General features: G+C 37.9%; 1 protein-coding gene across 3 annotated transcripts in view; it reads left to right on the top strand.

Annotated features, from left to right (window-relative positions):
- Window positions 1–19,702, top strand: part of cyth1b (cytohesin 1b) — a 78,432-nt gene that overhangs the window by 41,978 nt on the left and 16,752 nt on the right. For all 3 annotated transcript variants that reach the window (XM_056271422.1, XM_056271420.1, XM_056271421.1), the window contains exon 2: window positions 10,464–10,546. In XM_056271422.1, coding sequence (XP_056127397.1) covers window positions 10,464–10,546 — 83 coding nt within the window. The remainder of the gene's footprint in view (window positions 1–10,463; window positions 10,547–19,702) is intronic.

Genomic DNA, 19,702 nt, shown 5'->3' with positions numbered 1-19,702 from the left:
GAGCGAGTCAGTAAAATGATCCGAACTTCCCATCACAGGGTGCCATCAAGTGACAGTCTGTGGTGTCAGTCTTGTTTAGGCCAATAACTGAAAAGGTTCGCTCAGCATCCGCATGTGAGTGTGGCAGGCTCAACACAATCTGGACAACCTTTGATAATTTGGGGATTTTTAAAATGCCACTCGCCCGATTTGCCAAAACGTAATTTGTACCATGAGCCTATTTTTATTGAGCAATTAGCTAGCCCACATAACGCACGTCAGACAACGTTTGCAACTATAGTTGAAGTCTGTACTCTCGGCACACAGACTGATAAGGCTACGACACTAGTGACAAGGCACACAATTTTATTATCTGCTTACCTTGATTGTCATCCAAACTTTCAAACGTGCATCAGTGGGCTCCGACTCCGAACCTATGCTCTGAACTCTCTCTGAACTTTTCACGCGCAACTGACGTTTCAGGTGCAAGGTTTTCAGCGAATCAACGATCAGAGAATACTGCCGTGAGAACGACGTTGTAGGCAGATGTTACAGCTGCGGGCCTTAAACACCTCTCCTGTCATTAATACGCTGTGGTCTAGTCGTCAACAGAAAATTAACGGATTGAGAGGGGAGAAAAATGGATTTTGGCGTGACATTTCTTGCGTGTGCGTGAGAGCGTGAGATTAATGCTGAAAGCGTGAGTGTCACGCCAGATGCGTGAGAGTTGGCAACCCTGATGTGAAGGTTTAGCTCAAAATACCCCACCCACAGATAATTTTTTACAGCATGTTTAAATCGTCACTTTTTGAGGCTGAGAAAAACGCACCGTTTTAGTGTGTCTCCTTTAAATGCTAATGAGCTGCTGGTTCACGGCACAGGGGGCGGAGCCTAACCAGCTCGCACTCAGTGAACAATCTCAACTCACGGAAAGATGTAGATAATATCAAAACAGATACTCACAGTAACGGTGATCATTTCGACTCGGACAATAATGCCTACAGAGTCAGAGAATATATGCGGTATGGGGTTGGAACAGGTATAGTTTAGTTTAATTACGGTTATAACCTATGTGTCATTGATTGTAGCCACTATTAATACAAGCCTGCTGTAGGACCATGTCCGAATGATGACACAAAATATACTAGTGCTGCACGATTAATCGTATCGCAATCGAAATCGCGATGTCAAGCCTATGCGATTAAATGACGCAAAATAATGCGATTTTATATGAAATAAACAAATTAGGGCTGTTAACGCAGCATCTGTTATTTTTTGTCATCCTTTGGCTAGTGTTACTTGATCCCGCTCTTATTCATGCGAATGCTTTAAACCATTCAGCGAGACACGTCAAAAGAGCGCGCGCTGCCTGTGAATGTCCTGACTGAAAGATGGACGCGCGCCAGTATCATGCGCATGCACAGACCGCGCGCCAGAATACAGTTCTCTTTCCGCTTGAAGTGAACGAACAATAACACACACAATTATGCCAAAATATCATTTGTCTAGTGTCTTCATAACATAAGAGCAGTCTTATGATGGTCGTAAAGAGTTGTGAGAGAATAAGGCGCATGTGAGATCCGCGTCTCTGTCAGCAACTCTTAAAGGGCCAGCATCCAATAATGCTTTCTGTCAGTAAAGTTAATCAAAGAACAAAGGAAACAGAGAAAAACACTCACTGCTCTTGACCAAAGAACTTGTGTAGCTTTATTCAATTTTTGTATATGTCCTGTTAGACAGGAAGAGCACAGGTAAATATGACATTTATTATGGCTTTATGTGAGGATTGTTTGAAGTTCACTTAAATTTAAATTAAATTATTTTTTATCCAGACATCAATGCCTTATTGATCATTATAAGTGTTATCAATCATTTAGTTGTTGTTGCTAGTTTGAGTTGAGAAATACACATTTCAGAATTATCACTAATCTGTGTGTGCATTTTGCTTTAGAACCAAGCAAGTTGACTCATGAAACCATTTGTTTATTATATCGCATATCGCAATATTGATCTCAATAATCGCAATTTGACATTTTCCCCAAATCGTGCAGCCCTAAAATATACTGATGAGTTTAATAAAGTTTATTGTATGTCACACAAAAGATGAAGCGTCAATTTTACTCCAGAAAATCACTGTAAAAGCAGAGTAAACACAGTATAAGAAGTGCGTAAGTAATTCGGTAGAGTTGAGGGAGCATTCTTCAAAGACAAAATGAACCCACCTCGTCTTCAGCGGGTGGCTCAGATTTCAGGAGTAAATAGAGAGAGCTATGTGAATGAATACATCCAGCCACAACACCTTCAACGCTTGGGAGACATTCTTATCAGTGCAGCAATGGTGAAATGTGTACAACTCGCTGTGAACTCGATCAGGGCGGGTCTAAGTTAAAACGCCAATGTCTGTCAACACTCGTGGGCGGGGCCTGTGGCTTTAGTGACGTCACTAAAGCCGCATTCTGAAAACAGGTCGTTGGGAGACACTGCTTATGATTTATGGGGATTTAAAAAAAAAGGAGTGAGTGGATTTATCACTGTAGGGTGGTTGTGTACACACACTGCCAACACACATTTATGTGTGCCTAAATGTATGCATCTGGGGGGATCATGCCGCTAAATCTTTAATTAGCTCCATCTCACTTGTTCTCTCAGCACACATGAATATCATAAAAATAAAATCAAATCAAAAGTGACATTTCTTTTTATTTTATGTGCCCCTGTAATCTATTGCAACGTAATCTGTGACATCTCTGATGACCGTTTTTCTTGTTCGAGAAGATTTTTCAGTCGGATATACGGCACAATAGGGAAGAAAAGATGATCTGTGTTTATCGGTAGCCCGCTGACCACATTTTATTTGAGAGTACTGTTGCGACAAACCTGAAAGATCCTGTTAATAATGCTGTCTATGCTGCAAGCAACTGTCGATTATAATGCAGTATAAACAACAGATTTGTTTATTATAATTGGGCTGCTCCAGCTTTGTCACGCAGCATGTCACATTGCTTCAGTGCAGACAGGGCGTAAACATGTTTAGTTTACATATACAGTAATTGGTAGAGTTATCTGAATTATTCAGAAAAGATTTCATAAATAATTGTTGTATTTCTTTTAAATAATCGTGAAGCAAAGGATCAAAATATCAAAATAGCCATTGGTAGAAAGTAACAGGTTGTCAAACCTCCAACTGTTAACGTTCTATTTAGCAGCAATGGTTTGTGTTGAGAAGTTACAAATGAATTTGTGTGTAAATAATATTAACACTTTGTTCTGGAAAAGACTGACTAGCCTTTAAACAGTAAGATGATTGAAAATATAAAGCAGGTCTAAAAGGTTTGCAGGTCGTTGTCATTGGTTACCGCACATTACAAAGCCAAATGATTAATTTAACTTGGTCATTTTATTGAATGGGCCTCGTTCACCCCTCATTTTAATAAGTGGCCCCCGAGCTACACAATTTAAGCAGCTATGATTTAGAAAAAAATTAGCTTTGGTCTTGTGTTGTCTGCTCAGTTTAGATGCCCTAAAAACCAAGTCATTCAAGACATTCTTTCTTGATTCATGATTCAGCATGTGCAGTTCCAGCTAGAAAGTCACAGTTAACCTTTTCCTATTCAGATGCGAGTTGATTTTGGGAGTCGGGACTGTCTGTGGTATATGATATATGTTAGGGTGACCAACAGTCCTGTTTTCCCAGGACATGTCCTGTTTCCACGTCCTGTCCTGGCTGTTTTTTATAAAGTGATGAAAATGTTCTGGTTTTCAAAAAACTGCTGAGAAAGATCAGCTCTACAGCAAAATATAGATGAACAAGGAGGATGAGGGGAAAAAACAGGATAAAGAGGAAGAAAACTAAAGATATAAATATATTTTGTTAGTTCGTTTTTGTAAGTTTGTCTGAGCTATTTTTGTTCAATTTGGAGGTATTTCTTTTAGTTATTTATTATTTATATATTTATTTTTCTAATACAGAAGAGACATTATTTCATTAATTATTTTTGAAACCTGTCATAATAAAACATGTTGAGTAACCTCTGAGAAGCCTATCTGAATTTGTGTCTTGTAATATAAAAATTTTCTATCCATACAGAGAAGGCATAGCCTACTTTAAATGTAGGCTATTGAAATTAATAAGGCATCTTTAAGTAAACTTCGATCATCATTTGAGTATCTGTTTGCCGGGCCGAGTGTCCTGGTTTTTGGTAATCAAAATATGGTCACCCGACCCTAATATATGTGTCATGTAATATGCCATTCAAAAGTTTGGAGTCAGTGAGTGTTTTTTTTAATAGTTTTTTTTTTTAACTAAATGTATACTTTTATTCAGCAAGGATGGATTAAATTGATCAAAAGTGACAGTAAAGACTTTAATAATGTTTACAATTTATATATAAAATAAATGTGTTTCTTTTGATCTTTCTATTTATTAAAAAATCCTGAAAACTGTTTCCACAAAATATTAAGCAGTAACTGTTTTCAACATTGATAATAATCCGATTTTTTTCTCGAGCAGCAAATCAGCATATTAGAATGATTTCTGAAGGATCATGTGATGCTGAAGAGTAATGGCTGTATTTGATCAAATAAATGCAGTCTTGGTGAGCATGAGATTTCTTTCAAAAACATTGAAAAGTCTTAATGACCCCAAACTTTTGAACGATCCATCCGCCCATCCAGAAATAGTTCATCCCTAAATTTAAGTGTAGTTATTATTTCCTCACCATCATGTCTTTCGACAGAAGTCATATAGTTTTGTAATTACATAAAGGTGAGAATTTTTTTTTTTTTTTTGGCTGTCCTGTCTCTTTAAGACTGTTATCCTTGTCCTCTCGGCTACTTTTTCCATAGATGTAAATCCATATCCAAACAAGTGATGCTCATATATTCGGGGAAAAATGCTTGTAATGCAAATTTAGCTTATGCAGAACTTTGGCTGAGTGTTGAAACTCCACGCAGTCCATGTGATTAATGTGTGTGACGTCTTATCTGAGTTCCTCTGAAATAAATGTCCACTAATACAGCTGCCCACAGACTCCTACCTCTCCTCTCTTCCTGAGTGAACTTTTCCACCTATGTGATATCGACTCCAGGAACACATGTATTGTGTGTAAACTCCAGCCTCACCTCAGGCGAGACTAATGGATTTCTTCTAGAGGTTGCAATACCAATTTCTACAAAATGTGGGGGATGGGCTGCTTTCTGGATGGGATTTCTGCTCACAGACTGCCTGTCAAACATCCCAGCTGGAGTTCAGCAAGGAAATGCATGCAGTGCATTACTATGGCAACAAAAAGTCCTTCAGAAACATGGCTATCCATGTGATCAGTGAGGGCGATCGGTGGGCAGGCTGTAGGTTTGGAGGAGGAGGTGTCTTTATCACAATGGTGATTCTCATCAGCTAATGGTGCTGTAATGTCAGGGCCTGATGGTTTGGGAACTGTTGCTATGGCAGCATGATATAACCATGACAACCTCACTTTTATGTGACGTGTAAATGGAACAAGGAATCAATTAGTCCTCCGAGATCTCCACGGGCCGCTAGTAAGGTCTCTGTAGGTCCCCTGCAGGGTCAGGCTACCATACGGGCCACCAGGAAGGGATTTAATGAGGTCACATTAAAGGTGAGGGTCGTCATATCATATGACTGAGTGTCTTTATTTTTATTGGGAGGTCAGCTGATCATATGGCTAGCTAGGTAAGGTCAGGGTTGACTTTAAATGCCTTTCTTAACATACTTTTGTTGTATATAGGTTTTTCAATACCAAAGGAATTTTGTGGTGTTGTTTTTATGGTGGCCTCAAATGCCCCATGTTGTTTTTAGACCTCTGTCTAAAAATGACATGAGGCCATTCATCTCCACTGCCAATCATGTTTCGCACGTTACTGATAACAGAAATTTGTCATGCAGGGACTTATTCTCTGTATATTCTAAAAATTATGTAGCTATAATAATAATCATGATATTAATAATCAGTGTTGGGGGTAACGGATTACAGGTAACGTGAGATATGTAATTGGATTACTTTTTTCAAGTAACTAGTAAAGTAAAGCACTACTTTTAAATTTCCAAAAAAATATCTGAGTTACTTTATTTTCCTGCTACTTTTTCTATCTTTACTTTTTTCTAGCTCACTTGCACAAAAACAGATTCAGTATTTCTCAAAATGAATAAAAACTGAAAAACACAAACTCAGAATGTTACACAAACCTGCAATAATTAATTGTTAAATTACACTAGTATACTTTATGTACTGTATTTCATATCACTCTATTTAATGTCTTTGTTGCTGACCTTTGATGATCCAATTCAACCATACTAATTAGCAAAAATTAGTTTAGAAAAACATCACATTTGTATTTTTTAATTCCCCCCCCCCCCCCCCCCCCCCCATTCTTCTGTAGTCGCAGCTGAAAGGTTTGTTTGAGAAGCGTCCTCTACTGTACAGGTGTGGATCTGCATTTCCGTCAAGTCAAGTCACCTTTATTTATATAGCGCTTTTTACAATACAGATTGTATCAAAGCAGCTTCACAGTGATAACATGAAAATAATACAACAAAGTTTGTTTCTAAAAGAAAATTGCGTCAACGTCCACCTTAAGTAAGGCAGATCAATAATATTATTGAATATTAAATGTCCCCAACTAAGCAAGCCAAAAGCCAAGGCAACAGTGGCAAGGAACCAAAACTCCATCAGGTGACAGAATGGAGAAAAAAACCTTGGGAGAAACCAGACTCAGTCGGGGGGCCAGTTCTCCTCTGGCCAACGAAGGAACAGTGTATGATTCGGGCAGCATTACAAGTCAGATTGGATCGGAACATTTGAGAGTATTTATCCATTTCCATCTTTTTGGAAGTCGAAGTAATCACGCCGGTATGGAGACGAGTTGTTGAGGATCAGTGCCGTCCACCATAGAGGGTCCATATCGCCGGCGTTGAGTCGTCTCTTCACAGGCTTTGTGATTGGGGCATCTGAAGTCTCCGTGAGAGGCTGGATACAAACTGGAGCTGACGAACGCCATTTTCCTCGGGACTCGCATCCCGAGATAACAACAGAAAAGCAAAAAGGGAAAATAATTAGCATAGCTGCTGTTCATAATGATTTCCATAACACGAGCGTAGATGATAAAAACATGAATAAGCTTCAGCCTGAAGCTTATTCATTTCACTTTTGGTGTGACCAAAAATATTAACTTTTTATTGTTATTAAAAAGCTAACTAGCAAGCCCAGCCCAGATGAGAAAAAGTAACGCAAAAGAAGTAACTTAACTCATTACTTTCGATAAAAAGTAACTAAGTAATGCAATTAGTTACTTTTTAGGGAGTAACACAATGTTGTAATGCATTACTTTTAAAAGTTCAACACTGATAATGATAATAATGAATTATGCATAATTTAAAAAATACCTCAATACCTTTTAAATTAAAAATGTAATATAGTTTAATACTTTAAAAAAAATGAAAACTAATGTAAATTTTAACTATATATTTTTTGATGGCATATAGTTAACAATTTAACATATTTTTACTATTGTATTTTATTTATTTTTTTAATTAAAAACTACTAGCTTTTTTTTTTTTTTTTTTTACAGAATTTCCTTCAGGTTATTTTTCCAAGTATTAAAAAAAGAGTAACTTTTGAGAAGTACTTCAATTTAACTTTACCCCTAAGTTCATGTATGCTGTATTAATATCTTAATATAATGCACACCGATAAAGCAGAGTCTTTCTCTGACTGGCATCAGCAGATTCAACCAAGCAGAATCAGGGGGATGTTGGCCCTCAGCCCGGTATTGAACTGACTGACTTTAGTGCTCTTGAACAAAGCACTTAAACTCAATTGCTTCAGAGAAATCTTTAGGTTTATGGATGCAAGGTTCATATGAATTATTTGTGTTCTGCAAATTTCAACATCAGACCTCTCTAGAGCGCATCAGAACTGCTGAGCAGAATGGCTTTTTTCTGATGGTCTTTGGCTGGTTTGCCAAGGTTGGGAATCAGCAGAGTCCTGGCAATATCAATATCTGGGTCATGTTATGAAAGTATTGCATAAAAAAAAAAACCTGTAATATATTGCAATCTTTTACTGACATGTTTCTTTTGGTCTGAATTGGACTTTAGTACTTTGTACACTGAATTTCTTTGATAATAGAAAGAAAATATTTAAATAATACATTTTATAATATATAATATGTGAAAATGAAACTAAAGATATTAGTTCTTGGTGTTTTTGTTTTTCCCCTAAACCATTTGGCAAATATAGACTGAAATGGCTAGCTAGTTGGTGTGACTTGTCCTGGCTGGCCTCTATAAATTCTTCAAAATAGCTTTTAGTTTAAGGGAAAAGCATTTAATGAAATGAACAACTTTTTGTTTTGCTCTGAGATAGGCTTGGGCGGTATCCAAATTTTGATACCGTCAAACCTCCTCCCTATTTTACCGCGGTATACGGTATTACCGCGTGACTAATTAAAAATTATGACATAAGGCTCAGACGGCATCACCAAACTGTTGGTTTGTGCAGGGATGAGTCACAATTTTCGAATATTCAATTATTTGATTTTATTATAGAATATGGAATAGGTTGTGGGATTATTGTCTATAAAAAATCCCCATGTTTTCCGTTCTGATGCGGTGGTGACACGTTCAACCAGAGGGTGGCGATGCCAATAATGCATCTAAAAGCTGTCAATCAACTCTCAGACAACAGGAGAAGATGCACATTGTCTCACACCAGAGCATGTGAGCGGAGTGGTAATATTTCCTCCAGAGCAGAGAGCGCATTTCTGAAGATCACGCGCCGCTCGCTCAGTCCACTCAGCGGCGCGCGCTCAGAACGCCCGCAGTGACATGCTGGTTAGAAAACATGTGAAGTAGGGCTGCCCGTGCACGACTAAAGTTTTTTTTTTCTAGTTGACTAGTAGTAGTTGATTTAAGCCATTAGTCTAATCACATATTTATATTGATTAAATTACTTAAATATATATAGGAGAGAATGCTAAACCATAATGAGCGTTTTCGTAATATATTGCCTATTCTGCATCTCAAAGCACGCATAAAGCTTGGCACAAAGAACCGGCAAAAGTAATTATGCATGAAACATTTGAATTGTTTATTAATAAAAAACGTTCTATGTCAGTGGCTGCACAGATAAAGTTTACGATGCAGACTCGCATCTTCGCAGTAGTGAACGCGCATAGATAGAAATGCACACTTCATATGAATTAGCCTACAGAGAGCAGGCCATTTCTTTTAGTTTTTAATTGTTTTGTTTAAAAGTAGACATTTCAAGCTTATTATATATATACACTTCTCAGATATTTAAGGCATCTATCTTATACGCTGAGTTTCGTTCTTTTTAGGAGACGCGCTCCAGTTCACGCGCCGGCTTATATTGTCTAATATATATCCTTCTTATTTATTAATCCAGGCAATTCGTTGATGAAACATTGATTAAAATGAAGATACAATTTATGCGAAACGAAATTCACTTTAAAGAAAGGCTTTCTACAAAACAAAACGTAATAAGTGGTCAAAAATCATGTCTGACCCATTCCAAATGTTTTCCGATATTGGGCATCTTATGATCCTATCTTATTCATCTCATGCAGTTTCCTTTTCATATAATCAACATAGATGAAATAAAAAAAAAATAACAACATTATATTATTAAACATAAATATGAAAAGAAATGAGTTTTTTTTTATTTATTTTACTTATAACCTATTTAATAAGTGTCACACCGCTCCGCTGTATAGCTGTGTAGCCTACATGCATGTGTGCGTGCATATGGTGGAGGGGTGCGATTTTCGAATAATAATCAAATACCAGGCGATCTTCAAATATTATTTTTGCTTGAAATGCCCATCCCTGCCAAACTGCAGAAGTCGTGTTCTTCTTCGAGACCAGGTCACTCGGTGCGCAACCTGCCATCTTTCCCCCTCTCTCCCCCACTCTTTCTCCTCCACACTGTCACGTGATGACAACCACACATAAGCATTTTTAGCCATTAAATAAATTATATTTAATATTTAATCCTTTTCTCCTATATAAGTGCATTGGATTTTTTTTTATGACGGTATGACGATATTGAAACTGATACCGTTGCCATTTTTAGATCCCGCGGTATACGATATTACCGTATTACCGCCCAAGCCTACTCTGAGAACTTCCTGATGTTCTCGATCAGAGGCCCATATAAACAACGCCGCTGTGTTTTTCTAGCTATTGATTGCCGAGTTGGTTTGTGTCTCAAAGGCAATTTGCTACTTTTCCTCCTGCTCACAATCTCCACAAGCTCTTTTTTCATGTGTTGCACATCCCTTCTTTTTACATCAGTTCTGTTTCTCTGAAAATATTTTGTTAGCCCATGTAACCTTTTAGAAATGTACAAAAATGTTCACCGCAGCTTGACCATTTGCATGTTTTGTTTTTCCACTTTTGTACATCTGAATGCTCATTGTTTGCTTTTGTTTGTTTCCTAACAAAGTACCGGACGACCTGACGCCAGAGGAGAAGCAGGAGCTGGAGAACATTAGGAGACGTAAACAGGAGCTGCTAGAGGACATACAGGTAATAACTTCCAGATCATTTCTCTGAAGCGGCTACTTTTTCTGCTTCAAAAGTCATTTGAATCCACTGTAGTTTTCAGCGAGTTTGCTCTTTGAACTGCCTGATGTCTCATTAATTATACTAATTAATACTACCAAATCAACCTTATGCCCCTCTCTCTTGGCCCTGGGCAAGGCAGCTGGAATGAGGTGGATCTGTAGAGAATAGGAATTGGATCAGGGGAAGGGCTTCCATGACCCTGGCTGTAGTTTTAGTGTACAGGATTGATGGGATGTCCCACCCTGGGATATAGACTGTAACAGCTGGCTCGTGAAGGGGCGGTATGCTTTGGAGCAGATGGTGCAAGCCAAGTCCAGCGAATTCAATTATGCTGATTCTATTACGCAATTGGAATGTCAACCATTGATGCCCCTCCTGCCAAACACTGTCCCCTTCGTCTCTTAAATGACTTAATCAATCATGTAAACCTTCAAATGAAGTTTGTTGGCATATCTTTGGCATTCATCTTTGCCACTAACTGCCAGTTCCATTCCATTCTCCTGCTATTTCCTGATTGCCCTTGAACAGCACGACTGCCATCAGGAGAGGAACAATCTCTCTCTTTTAGAATAGTCATACCTTTACTCTTCTCAAATTAGACGTACGTATTTATTTTCTAAAATTAGGAGTACGTGTTTATTTTCTAAAATTAGGATTTTATTTTGTTTGTAATTTTTGTTTTTGTTTTTTTTACTTAGAAATTTGTTACTTTGTTTTATTGCCAAATATGATGGCATTCTTGATTCTGGCACCATCTTTATTTTTGCTTAGCCTACTACATCATTATACTCTACCGTTCAAAAGTTTTGGGTCTTAAAAAAAAAAAAAGAAGATAACCAAGGCTGCATTTTTTTTACATAAAAAATACAGTAAAACACTTATATTTTGAAATATTATTACAATTTAAAATAAATGTTCTCTATTGTAATATATATTTAAAATGTAATTTATTCCTGTGATGCAAAGCTGAATTTTCAGCATCATTACTTGTCGTCAGTGTCACATGATCCTTCAGAAATTATTCTAAAATGCAGATTTGGTGTTAAAGAAACATTTCTTATTATTATCAGTGTTGAAAACGGTTGTGCTGCTTATATATTTTTTCCTGATTATTTGATGGATAGAAAGTTCAAAAGAACAGCATTTATTGGAAACAGAAATCTTTTGTAACATTATAAATGTCTTTATTCTCACTTTTGATCAATGTAATCAAAAAGAAATCTTAATGACCCCAAACTATTGAACAGTAGTTTGTCAAAATATTTGCGAAAAGTACTGTTCAAAACCTTTTTATTATTATTATTATTATTATACTTTAAAGTAGGGCTGTGCAACGATTAATCGCATCCAAAATAAAAGTTTGTGTTTACATAATATATGTGTGTGTACTGTGTATAATTATTTTGTATATGTAAATACACACACACACACACACACACACATGCATGTATATATTTAAGAAATATTTGCATGTGTATACTGTATATATTTTTATACAGGTCCTTCTCAAAAAATTAGCATATTGTGATAAAGTTCATTATTTTCCATAATGTAATGATAAAACTTAAACTTTCATATATTTTAGATTCATTGCACACCAACTGAAATATTTCAAGTCTTTTATTGTTTTAAAGGAGTCATAATGTAGTATTAACTTTGATACCCACGCTCTATTATAGTCATTTCATGCCCTTCTAAAAAAGAAAAATTGGAAAAAAATAAACACAGAGCTCGTTTGACCCTTATTTCTGAATGCATTATTGTCTCGCGAGATCTGATGCGAGGTTTTGGCTGTCGTGGACGGTCATTTTAATAATGCAAATGAGGGGCGCGTTGATTGGTGGTAGGAAGGAGGGGGCTTGACACCGCAGGTAACTTCAGCATATCATTCCAAAAAGAGATCATGGCGCAAGTTGTTAATGAACCCGACCTGGCCGCGACCTACGGGATTCAACCGTATATGTTTGAGCCAGACTCTGAACCAGAGCTGGAAACGGAAGAGGAACAACAGTCAATTGAAGGACGTCTACATCAACATGTCTCTGAATGGTAAAGACAATTTTTTTGACTGAGACATACATTAACATCAGTAACGAGCTAAAACGTTTTTTTGCTATTTTCTCCCACATAAGTTTAGCTTTAATTTAATGTAGATTACATTAACGGAGATGTAGTCTACTTTATTTTCAGCTTACAGTGGTTATAGAGATTAACGTTTGCTATAATGTGTTGTTTTTGCCTTTTTTGACGTTGTGGTTTTTTAGATATTTAATCATTTTCATCTGCAGACATGTAACGTTATGTTTTTCTTTGTTTATTAATTTCTTGACTGTTTTTTAAATGTATCTATCCTTATCACATACATTAACCGCATTAGTAGTTAGCTGCTGTTTGTTACACAAAATATAGTAATAAAAACACAGTCTTACCGTTTCAAATTCAGGCAAGTCCCTGATTGTTGGAATGGCACCTTTTTCCAAACGTAGCTTCGATGCCAACTTCGCCTGATATTGCCCCAAATTTGTAAAAGATTCTTTTGTGAAATGTTTAGCGCAGACACCTAACGTTGAGCAAGTTGAGATGGTTGTTGGAACAGCGTCATTAAAAATAAATTTCATCCTCTTGTCCCTTGTAGTTTGGTCAGTTTTGGGTAAAGAAAAAACATTAGAATGTGGATTATGACAGTCAACCACAGAGCAACTCACGTGTGCACTACGTTCTTGCATCTTTCTTGACTGAATATGATGGGGAGAGGGGCAGGGCAGGCCTCCTCTGCGGTGTCCATATATGGTATATCCGGCCTCGTCTTGACGTCATGTCGGGGGAGAAATTGAAATCTCGTATTTGAGTGCGCGTGCACGTTGGCTAGTTTAAGAACCCTGGGGTAAACAAACGCTTCACTTTTGAATATCGGCATCCCGGCAAATGTATAATCGTTAGTCAATCATAACATACATTGATTCTCATGGAAAAGTGAAAATTGCACATTATGACTCCTTTAATACTGATGATTTTGGCATACAGCTCATGAAAACCCAAAATTCCTGTCTTAAAAACTAGCATATTTCATCCGACCAATAAAATAAGTGTTTTTAATACAAAAAAAAAAGTCAACCTTCAAATAATTATGTTCAGTTATGCACTCAATAGTCAATACTTGGTCGGGAATCCTTTTGCAGAAATGACTGCTTCAATGCGGCGTGGCATGGAGACAATCAGCCTGTGGCACTGCTGAGGTGTTATGGAGGCCCAGGATGCTTCGATAGCGGCCTTAAGCTCATCCAGAGTGTTGGGTCTTGCGTCTCTCAACTTTCTCTTCACAATATCCCACAGATTCTCTATGGGGTTCAGGTCAGGAGAGTTGGCAGGCCAATTGAGCACAGTAATACCATGGTCAGTAAACCATTTACCAGTGGTTTTGGCACTGTGAGCAGGTGCCAGGTCGTGCTGAAAAATGAAATCTTCATCTCCATAAAGCTTTTCAGCAGATGGAAGCATGAAGTGCTCCAAAATCTCCTGATAGCTAGCTGCATTGACCTTGCCCTTGATAAAACACAGTGCACCAACACCAGCAGCTGACATGGCACCCCAGACCATCACTGACTGTAGGTACTTGACACTGGACTTCAGGCATTTTGGCATTTCCTTCTCCCCAGTCTTCCTCCAGACTCTGGCACCTTGATTTCCGAATGACATGCAAAACTGAGCAACAGTCCAGTGCTGCTTCTCTGTAGGCCAGGTCAGGCGCTTCTGCCGCTGTTTCTGGTTCAAAAGTGGCTTGACCTGGGGAATGCGGCACCTGTAGCCCATTTCCAGCACATGCCTGTGCACGGTGGCTCTGGATGTTTCTACTCCAGACTCAGTCCACTGCTTCCGCAGGTCCCCCAAGGTCTGGAATCGGTCCTTCTCCACAATCTTCCTCAGGGTCCGGTCTAGGGCTGTGTTGAAAAAATCGATTCACCAATTCTGAATCGATTTTCATATTAATTTCTAAAGATCGATCCGTAACTCAGAGGATCGATTTAATAATAGGCTTACATTTTCCCCGTGAACTTTAACTTGCCGCGACTGGAGATCCCTGTATGCGCATTGAAAGGCTTTCACTCAGCGCGCACACTGTTACAACAACAGGCTTTGAGTGAGTCATTCGTTCATTCAACGAACACGTTCAAAAAAGCTGATTCATTAAAAGAGATGTAATGAAACAAGGTGTTAATTATTTTTAACTTTGAGTTTGTAAGTCCGTCTAATTCTAATTCGTGTTCGTAACAGCTACCGTACGCATACTAGGGCTGTCAAAATTGCTCAAATGGCGTTTGCATATTCCCTCTAAAAAAACATATTTGAACATATCGTCGTGCATTTGGTCAATGACGCGCATTACGTCAATAACAGGACAAATTAATACAAAGAGACATAACTACTAGTATTAAGTAGCTTATTTGAGTTTAAACATATTTGACTGACAACGTATTAGTACAAAAAAAAACCGAGTAAATCAACTAATGGCCAAGACTGCAGAGCTCACTCTGGCTCGCCCGGACTCGCAGGCGCACTCTCTCTCTCTCTCTCGCACTCACCCTCACGCTCTCCGCGCATACCGGTTTAAATGAACAACAACAAACAAATGTTGAGTGCTGATCAAGAGTTTTGTGCAAGCAATTTAAGGTTGCGAATTTAAGGTCCCAAATATAGCAGGCTTCATTCAGTGATTGAAACAAATACATTAATTGAAGTTTCACAGTACATAGAACCGACACTGAGCGCTCCGAGCGAGCTGTGCTGTGGTAACGTTAGTCTGCTACCGCGGGCGTGTTTTTCCACATTCGAATATTAATTTTCACCTTCAAAATTCAGTTTTTTTTTAACTATTCGAATATATATTCGTATTTAGAATATTCATTGACAGCCCTAATGCATACTGAACGGATAGCCTACACCTTAGCTATTTTCAGCTCCCTAAATACAATGGCAAGCAAGCAGTTTTATAGACGAGGCATTCGCGTTTTCCATTTGGACCCACAAACTTGCTTAGCTATATAGTTGCAACCACATAACAGTTATAGAGCAACGTGTTTCCATTTTCAAAGTGTTTGACAATATTTCAGCAGTCAAACAGTTAAAAGATGCTTTGAAAGTTTAAAAGTTACCGTTATCTTGAAGCGCAGGTTGCACTTTGCTAGTGGGGGAGGGACAGTGCAGGGTCTGCATGTGAACTGCAGCGTCTCCAGCAGCACAGAGCTGCCTGTGGACGCCTGTCTATAAATAATGCCGGGAAAAAACTATCGGCGAACGCAGCAGCCGCGTATCGGCCGATTCCGATACACGTAAAAACCGCAAATATCGGCCCGATATATCGGCCGGCCGATATATCGGTCGATCACTACTTACAAGTTCCACTTTTCAAGGCTCAGCTGAGCAGCAATGCGTCGCATGGGCAACGCTGAAGCTGATGCTTCACTTATTAGAGACCAATATGGCATTGATTCAATGCGTGACTCGCTGATTTTATTTCCCCGCGGCTTCCTCGCGCTGTGGAATGCTGACCAGCGCTGCTGCTGATGCGCATTTATAGTAAATACCCGTGACGTGAACGTTAAAAGGATGATACGACAAATATTTCGCTTTCCTTTGACACGGCAACCTTTTTCACGAATACATATGACTTCAAAGACAGACGCAGGTAATCGCACGCGCTCTGCCGATCTCTCTCATTCACTGTCTGTGCGAAGCCTCTGTAGGCTACACATCACCACGATAAACAGTCTTGTTTGTTATCATTATGAACTTGTTTAACATTCAATACACATGCATGAAGTTCAAAACAAGCAGTTAAATGTATATAATAGCCTAATAGTATCAATATGTTGCATAACTACAGTCCTGTAATTCAGGTAACAGCTGGAAAAAACAAAAAAAAAACTCATTTCTAAATCTCGAAAATCAGATCGGATCGATACGAATCGAATAATGATAATCGATTCAAGATCTTGAGAATCGGAATCGAATCGATTCTTGAAATTTGAATCGAAACCCAGCTCTAGTCCGGTCACCTCTTCTCGTTGTGCAGCGTTTTTTGCCACACTTTTTCCTTCCCACAGACTTCCCACTGAGGTGCCTTGATACAGCACTCTGGGAACAGCCTATTTGTTCAGAAATTTCTTTCTGTCTTACCCTCTTGCTTGAGGGTGTCAATGATGGCCTTCTGGACAGCAGTCAGGTCGGCAGTCTTACCCATGATTGCGGTTTTGAGTAATGAAACAGGCTGGGAGTTTTTAAAAGCCTCAGGAATCTTTTGCAGGTGTTTGGAGTTAATTAGTTGATTCAGATGATTAGGTTAATAGCTCGTTTAGAGACCCTTTTCATGATATGCTAATTTTTTGAGACAGGAATTTTGGGTTTTCATGAGCTGTATGCCAAAATCATCAGTATTAAAACAATAAAAGACCTGAAATATTTCAGTTGGTGTGCAATGAATCTAAAATATATGAAAGTTTAATTTTTATCATTACATTATGGAAAATAATGAACTTTATCACAATATGCTAATTTTTTGAGAAGGACCTGTATATCATTTATATTATAAAATTTTATAAATAAAAAAAAATCTTACATGTATACATGCATGTGTGTATATTTATACAAAACAATAAGTTTCACTCTCTGCTGAGCATTTGAGGTGCCATAACAGAGTCAGTAAAAGCTCAGCTTTATTAATTTTTTATGTCATTGTTGAAAAATGTGTCTGGCTGAGTAAGATTCCTGGGAGTGTCATGATGAACATGTAGCAGAGGATTTGTCCTGTGTGGAGGAGACAGACAGTAGAAGATGAGTTAACTGGAGCGTTATAAGACCTTCACATGAATGGAGGTTGTGATAGGTCATGATCAGAGGGAACTGATTGAATCAGCTCAATATAGCAGACCACCTCTAGACCCTTACACTCTTAAGGAAGGAGCCATGTGATGCTGCCCGCCAGCAGACACTCCCTCTGACCTGGAACACACAAGTCTTCCTTCGGGCAGTACAGCATTCACGATGGGTCAGACTCAATTCCAAAATGAAATTTCATGGTTTTTGATACCAAAGCATATGGTATCCGAATAGATACCGAATATGCTGTTGAGCACAGTCCGTTTTTTTTTTTGTTCAGTAATTAGTATATACCCTTTCTCTCACATACTAAGTTATGGTCTGATCTGAATCAGGTCAGCTCTGCAGTATTATTAGTCCTGTCAAGTGAAAGAGACTAGACAGAACTTTAGCTTTCATGTATAAGTAAACATCTGTTATTTCCCAGAGTGCTTCTGATTTTCACTACAATAACCAGTGAGTTTGAAAATCGATGTTAGGCTGTCTGAACTAAATGGTTTTTGTTCGCGCTCACTGAACCAGATGTGTTCAGACATTCAGCAGATCCAATCTGGCTCTGTCTTTCGTGTTCGGCACCAAAGGCCTTGTGCGGTTATTGATGATACTGTCGTCTATGTCAGTCCAATTAGGGTTAGCCGGAGCTGATCGATGCTGTGTGTGTGATAGCAATTGCCGCTCTTGAATTTGGAAAATTGGCTGTTGGGAAATAAGGTTAAAAGCAGTGGTTAGAAATAGTAGTGGTTTGTTCTTTTCTGTTCATGTCATTTTCATTTATTTGAGGTGTTAAAACATCAACAACAACAAAAAAACAACACATTTTATATATGTTTTCCTAATACAGTTTGGCTCTGTTAAAAGCTGTGTATTTTAATTTACTGTATTAAAGCATAAAAATACCATAATACTGTATGCTTGCAGAGTTGTAGGAAACATGCTTGGTTCAAATACTTGTTTCTCTGAAAAATAATACTACAGCCAGTCATTGAAATGTGAAATGTCTCCTTTTGGTTTGGTCTCTGTGACTCCGCCCACTGCCAGTTTATTGAACAATAGTATTGCGACACCCTGGTTTGCCAGGAAAACACAGCGATGGAATCCAGCAAACGAACTGGGTCAGAGATCGCAAAAAAAACTAAGATACGTATACGTATACATTAGCTGATCAATTTGTACTGTAAGGCTTGTCGCTTTCCTTTGTCAATTGCGCTCTTTTCATTTGTGTGTCCTCAAAATGGCTACCCGCGTGAGCATCCAGTCAAGCATCCCCGAGGGGGCGGAGAAAAAACGTTCTCCATTTTTTTTTTTTTTAGTACCAAGTTAGCTGTCAAGATTACAGTGCACCTTTAAAGCCAAAGTGATCTTTTGATTTTTGTTTTTTTAAACACATTTTATACATTCTTACTAATACAGTTTGACTCAACAAGACAGTGATGTTGTTGTTTTTTAAACACATTTTATATATATTTTTTCCTTATACAGTTTGACTCAGTTAAAGGGATAGTTCACCTAAAAATGTAATTCTTGTCATCATTTCCTCAAGTTGTTCCAAATCTGTATGAGTTCCTTTCTTCTGTTGAACACAAAAGAAGATATTTTGAAGAATGATGGTAACCAAACAATTCACTGTAGCCATTGACTGCCATAGTATTTTTTTTTTCTACTATGGAAGTCAATGGCTACCGTCAACTGCCTGGTTACCAACACACTTTCTATTATATAGAAACCGTATTTTAATACGGTTTGACTCAGTTAACTCCATAGTGATCTTATGTTTTTTAAAACAGATTTTTTTTTTTTTTCTAATACAATTTGACTCAATTAATGCCATAGGGACCTTATGTTGTTGTTGTTTTTTCAAACCATTTATATTTGTATTATTACTTTTCCTGATGCAGTTTGTTGTTGTTGTTGTTGTTGTTGTTGTTGTTGTTATTCATATTATTTTTCCTAATACAGTTTGGCTTAATTTCACTTTATAGGCCCAGCAGAATCTGCTGATTATTATTATTTCGTTTTTTTAGGGGAGAAAATCTGGAAAAAATTTAATGTTAAACGGAGCTAAGAGTATTACACTCTTATTAGAAGCATGGAGGCATTGGCCAAAATATTTAGTATATGAAACCACAAGTGGTGGGAGATGTGTATAACTTTGTGTCTATTAAAAATTGGAAATGATAATGGGTATAAATAGGTATAAATTTAATATACTAAATAAAATGTAGTGATTAACCAAATGGTCCCAGG

This window comes from Rhinichthys klamathensis, unplaced genomic scaffold, assembly GCF_029890125.1.
Source record: "Rhinichthys klamathensis goyatoka isolate OS25496 unplaced genomic scaffold, OSU_Roscu_1.1 h1tg000319l_1, whole genome shotgun sequence".
Taxonomy (NCBI): Eukaryota; Metazoa; Chordata; class Actinopteri; order Cypriniformes; family Leuciscidae; genus Rhinichthys; species Rhinichthys klamathensis.
Note: the sequence above shows the minus strand (reverse complement) of the source record. Positions and strands in the feature narration are given on the sequence as shown.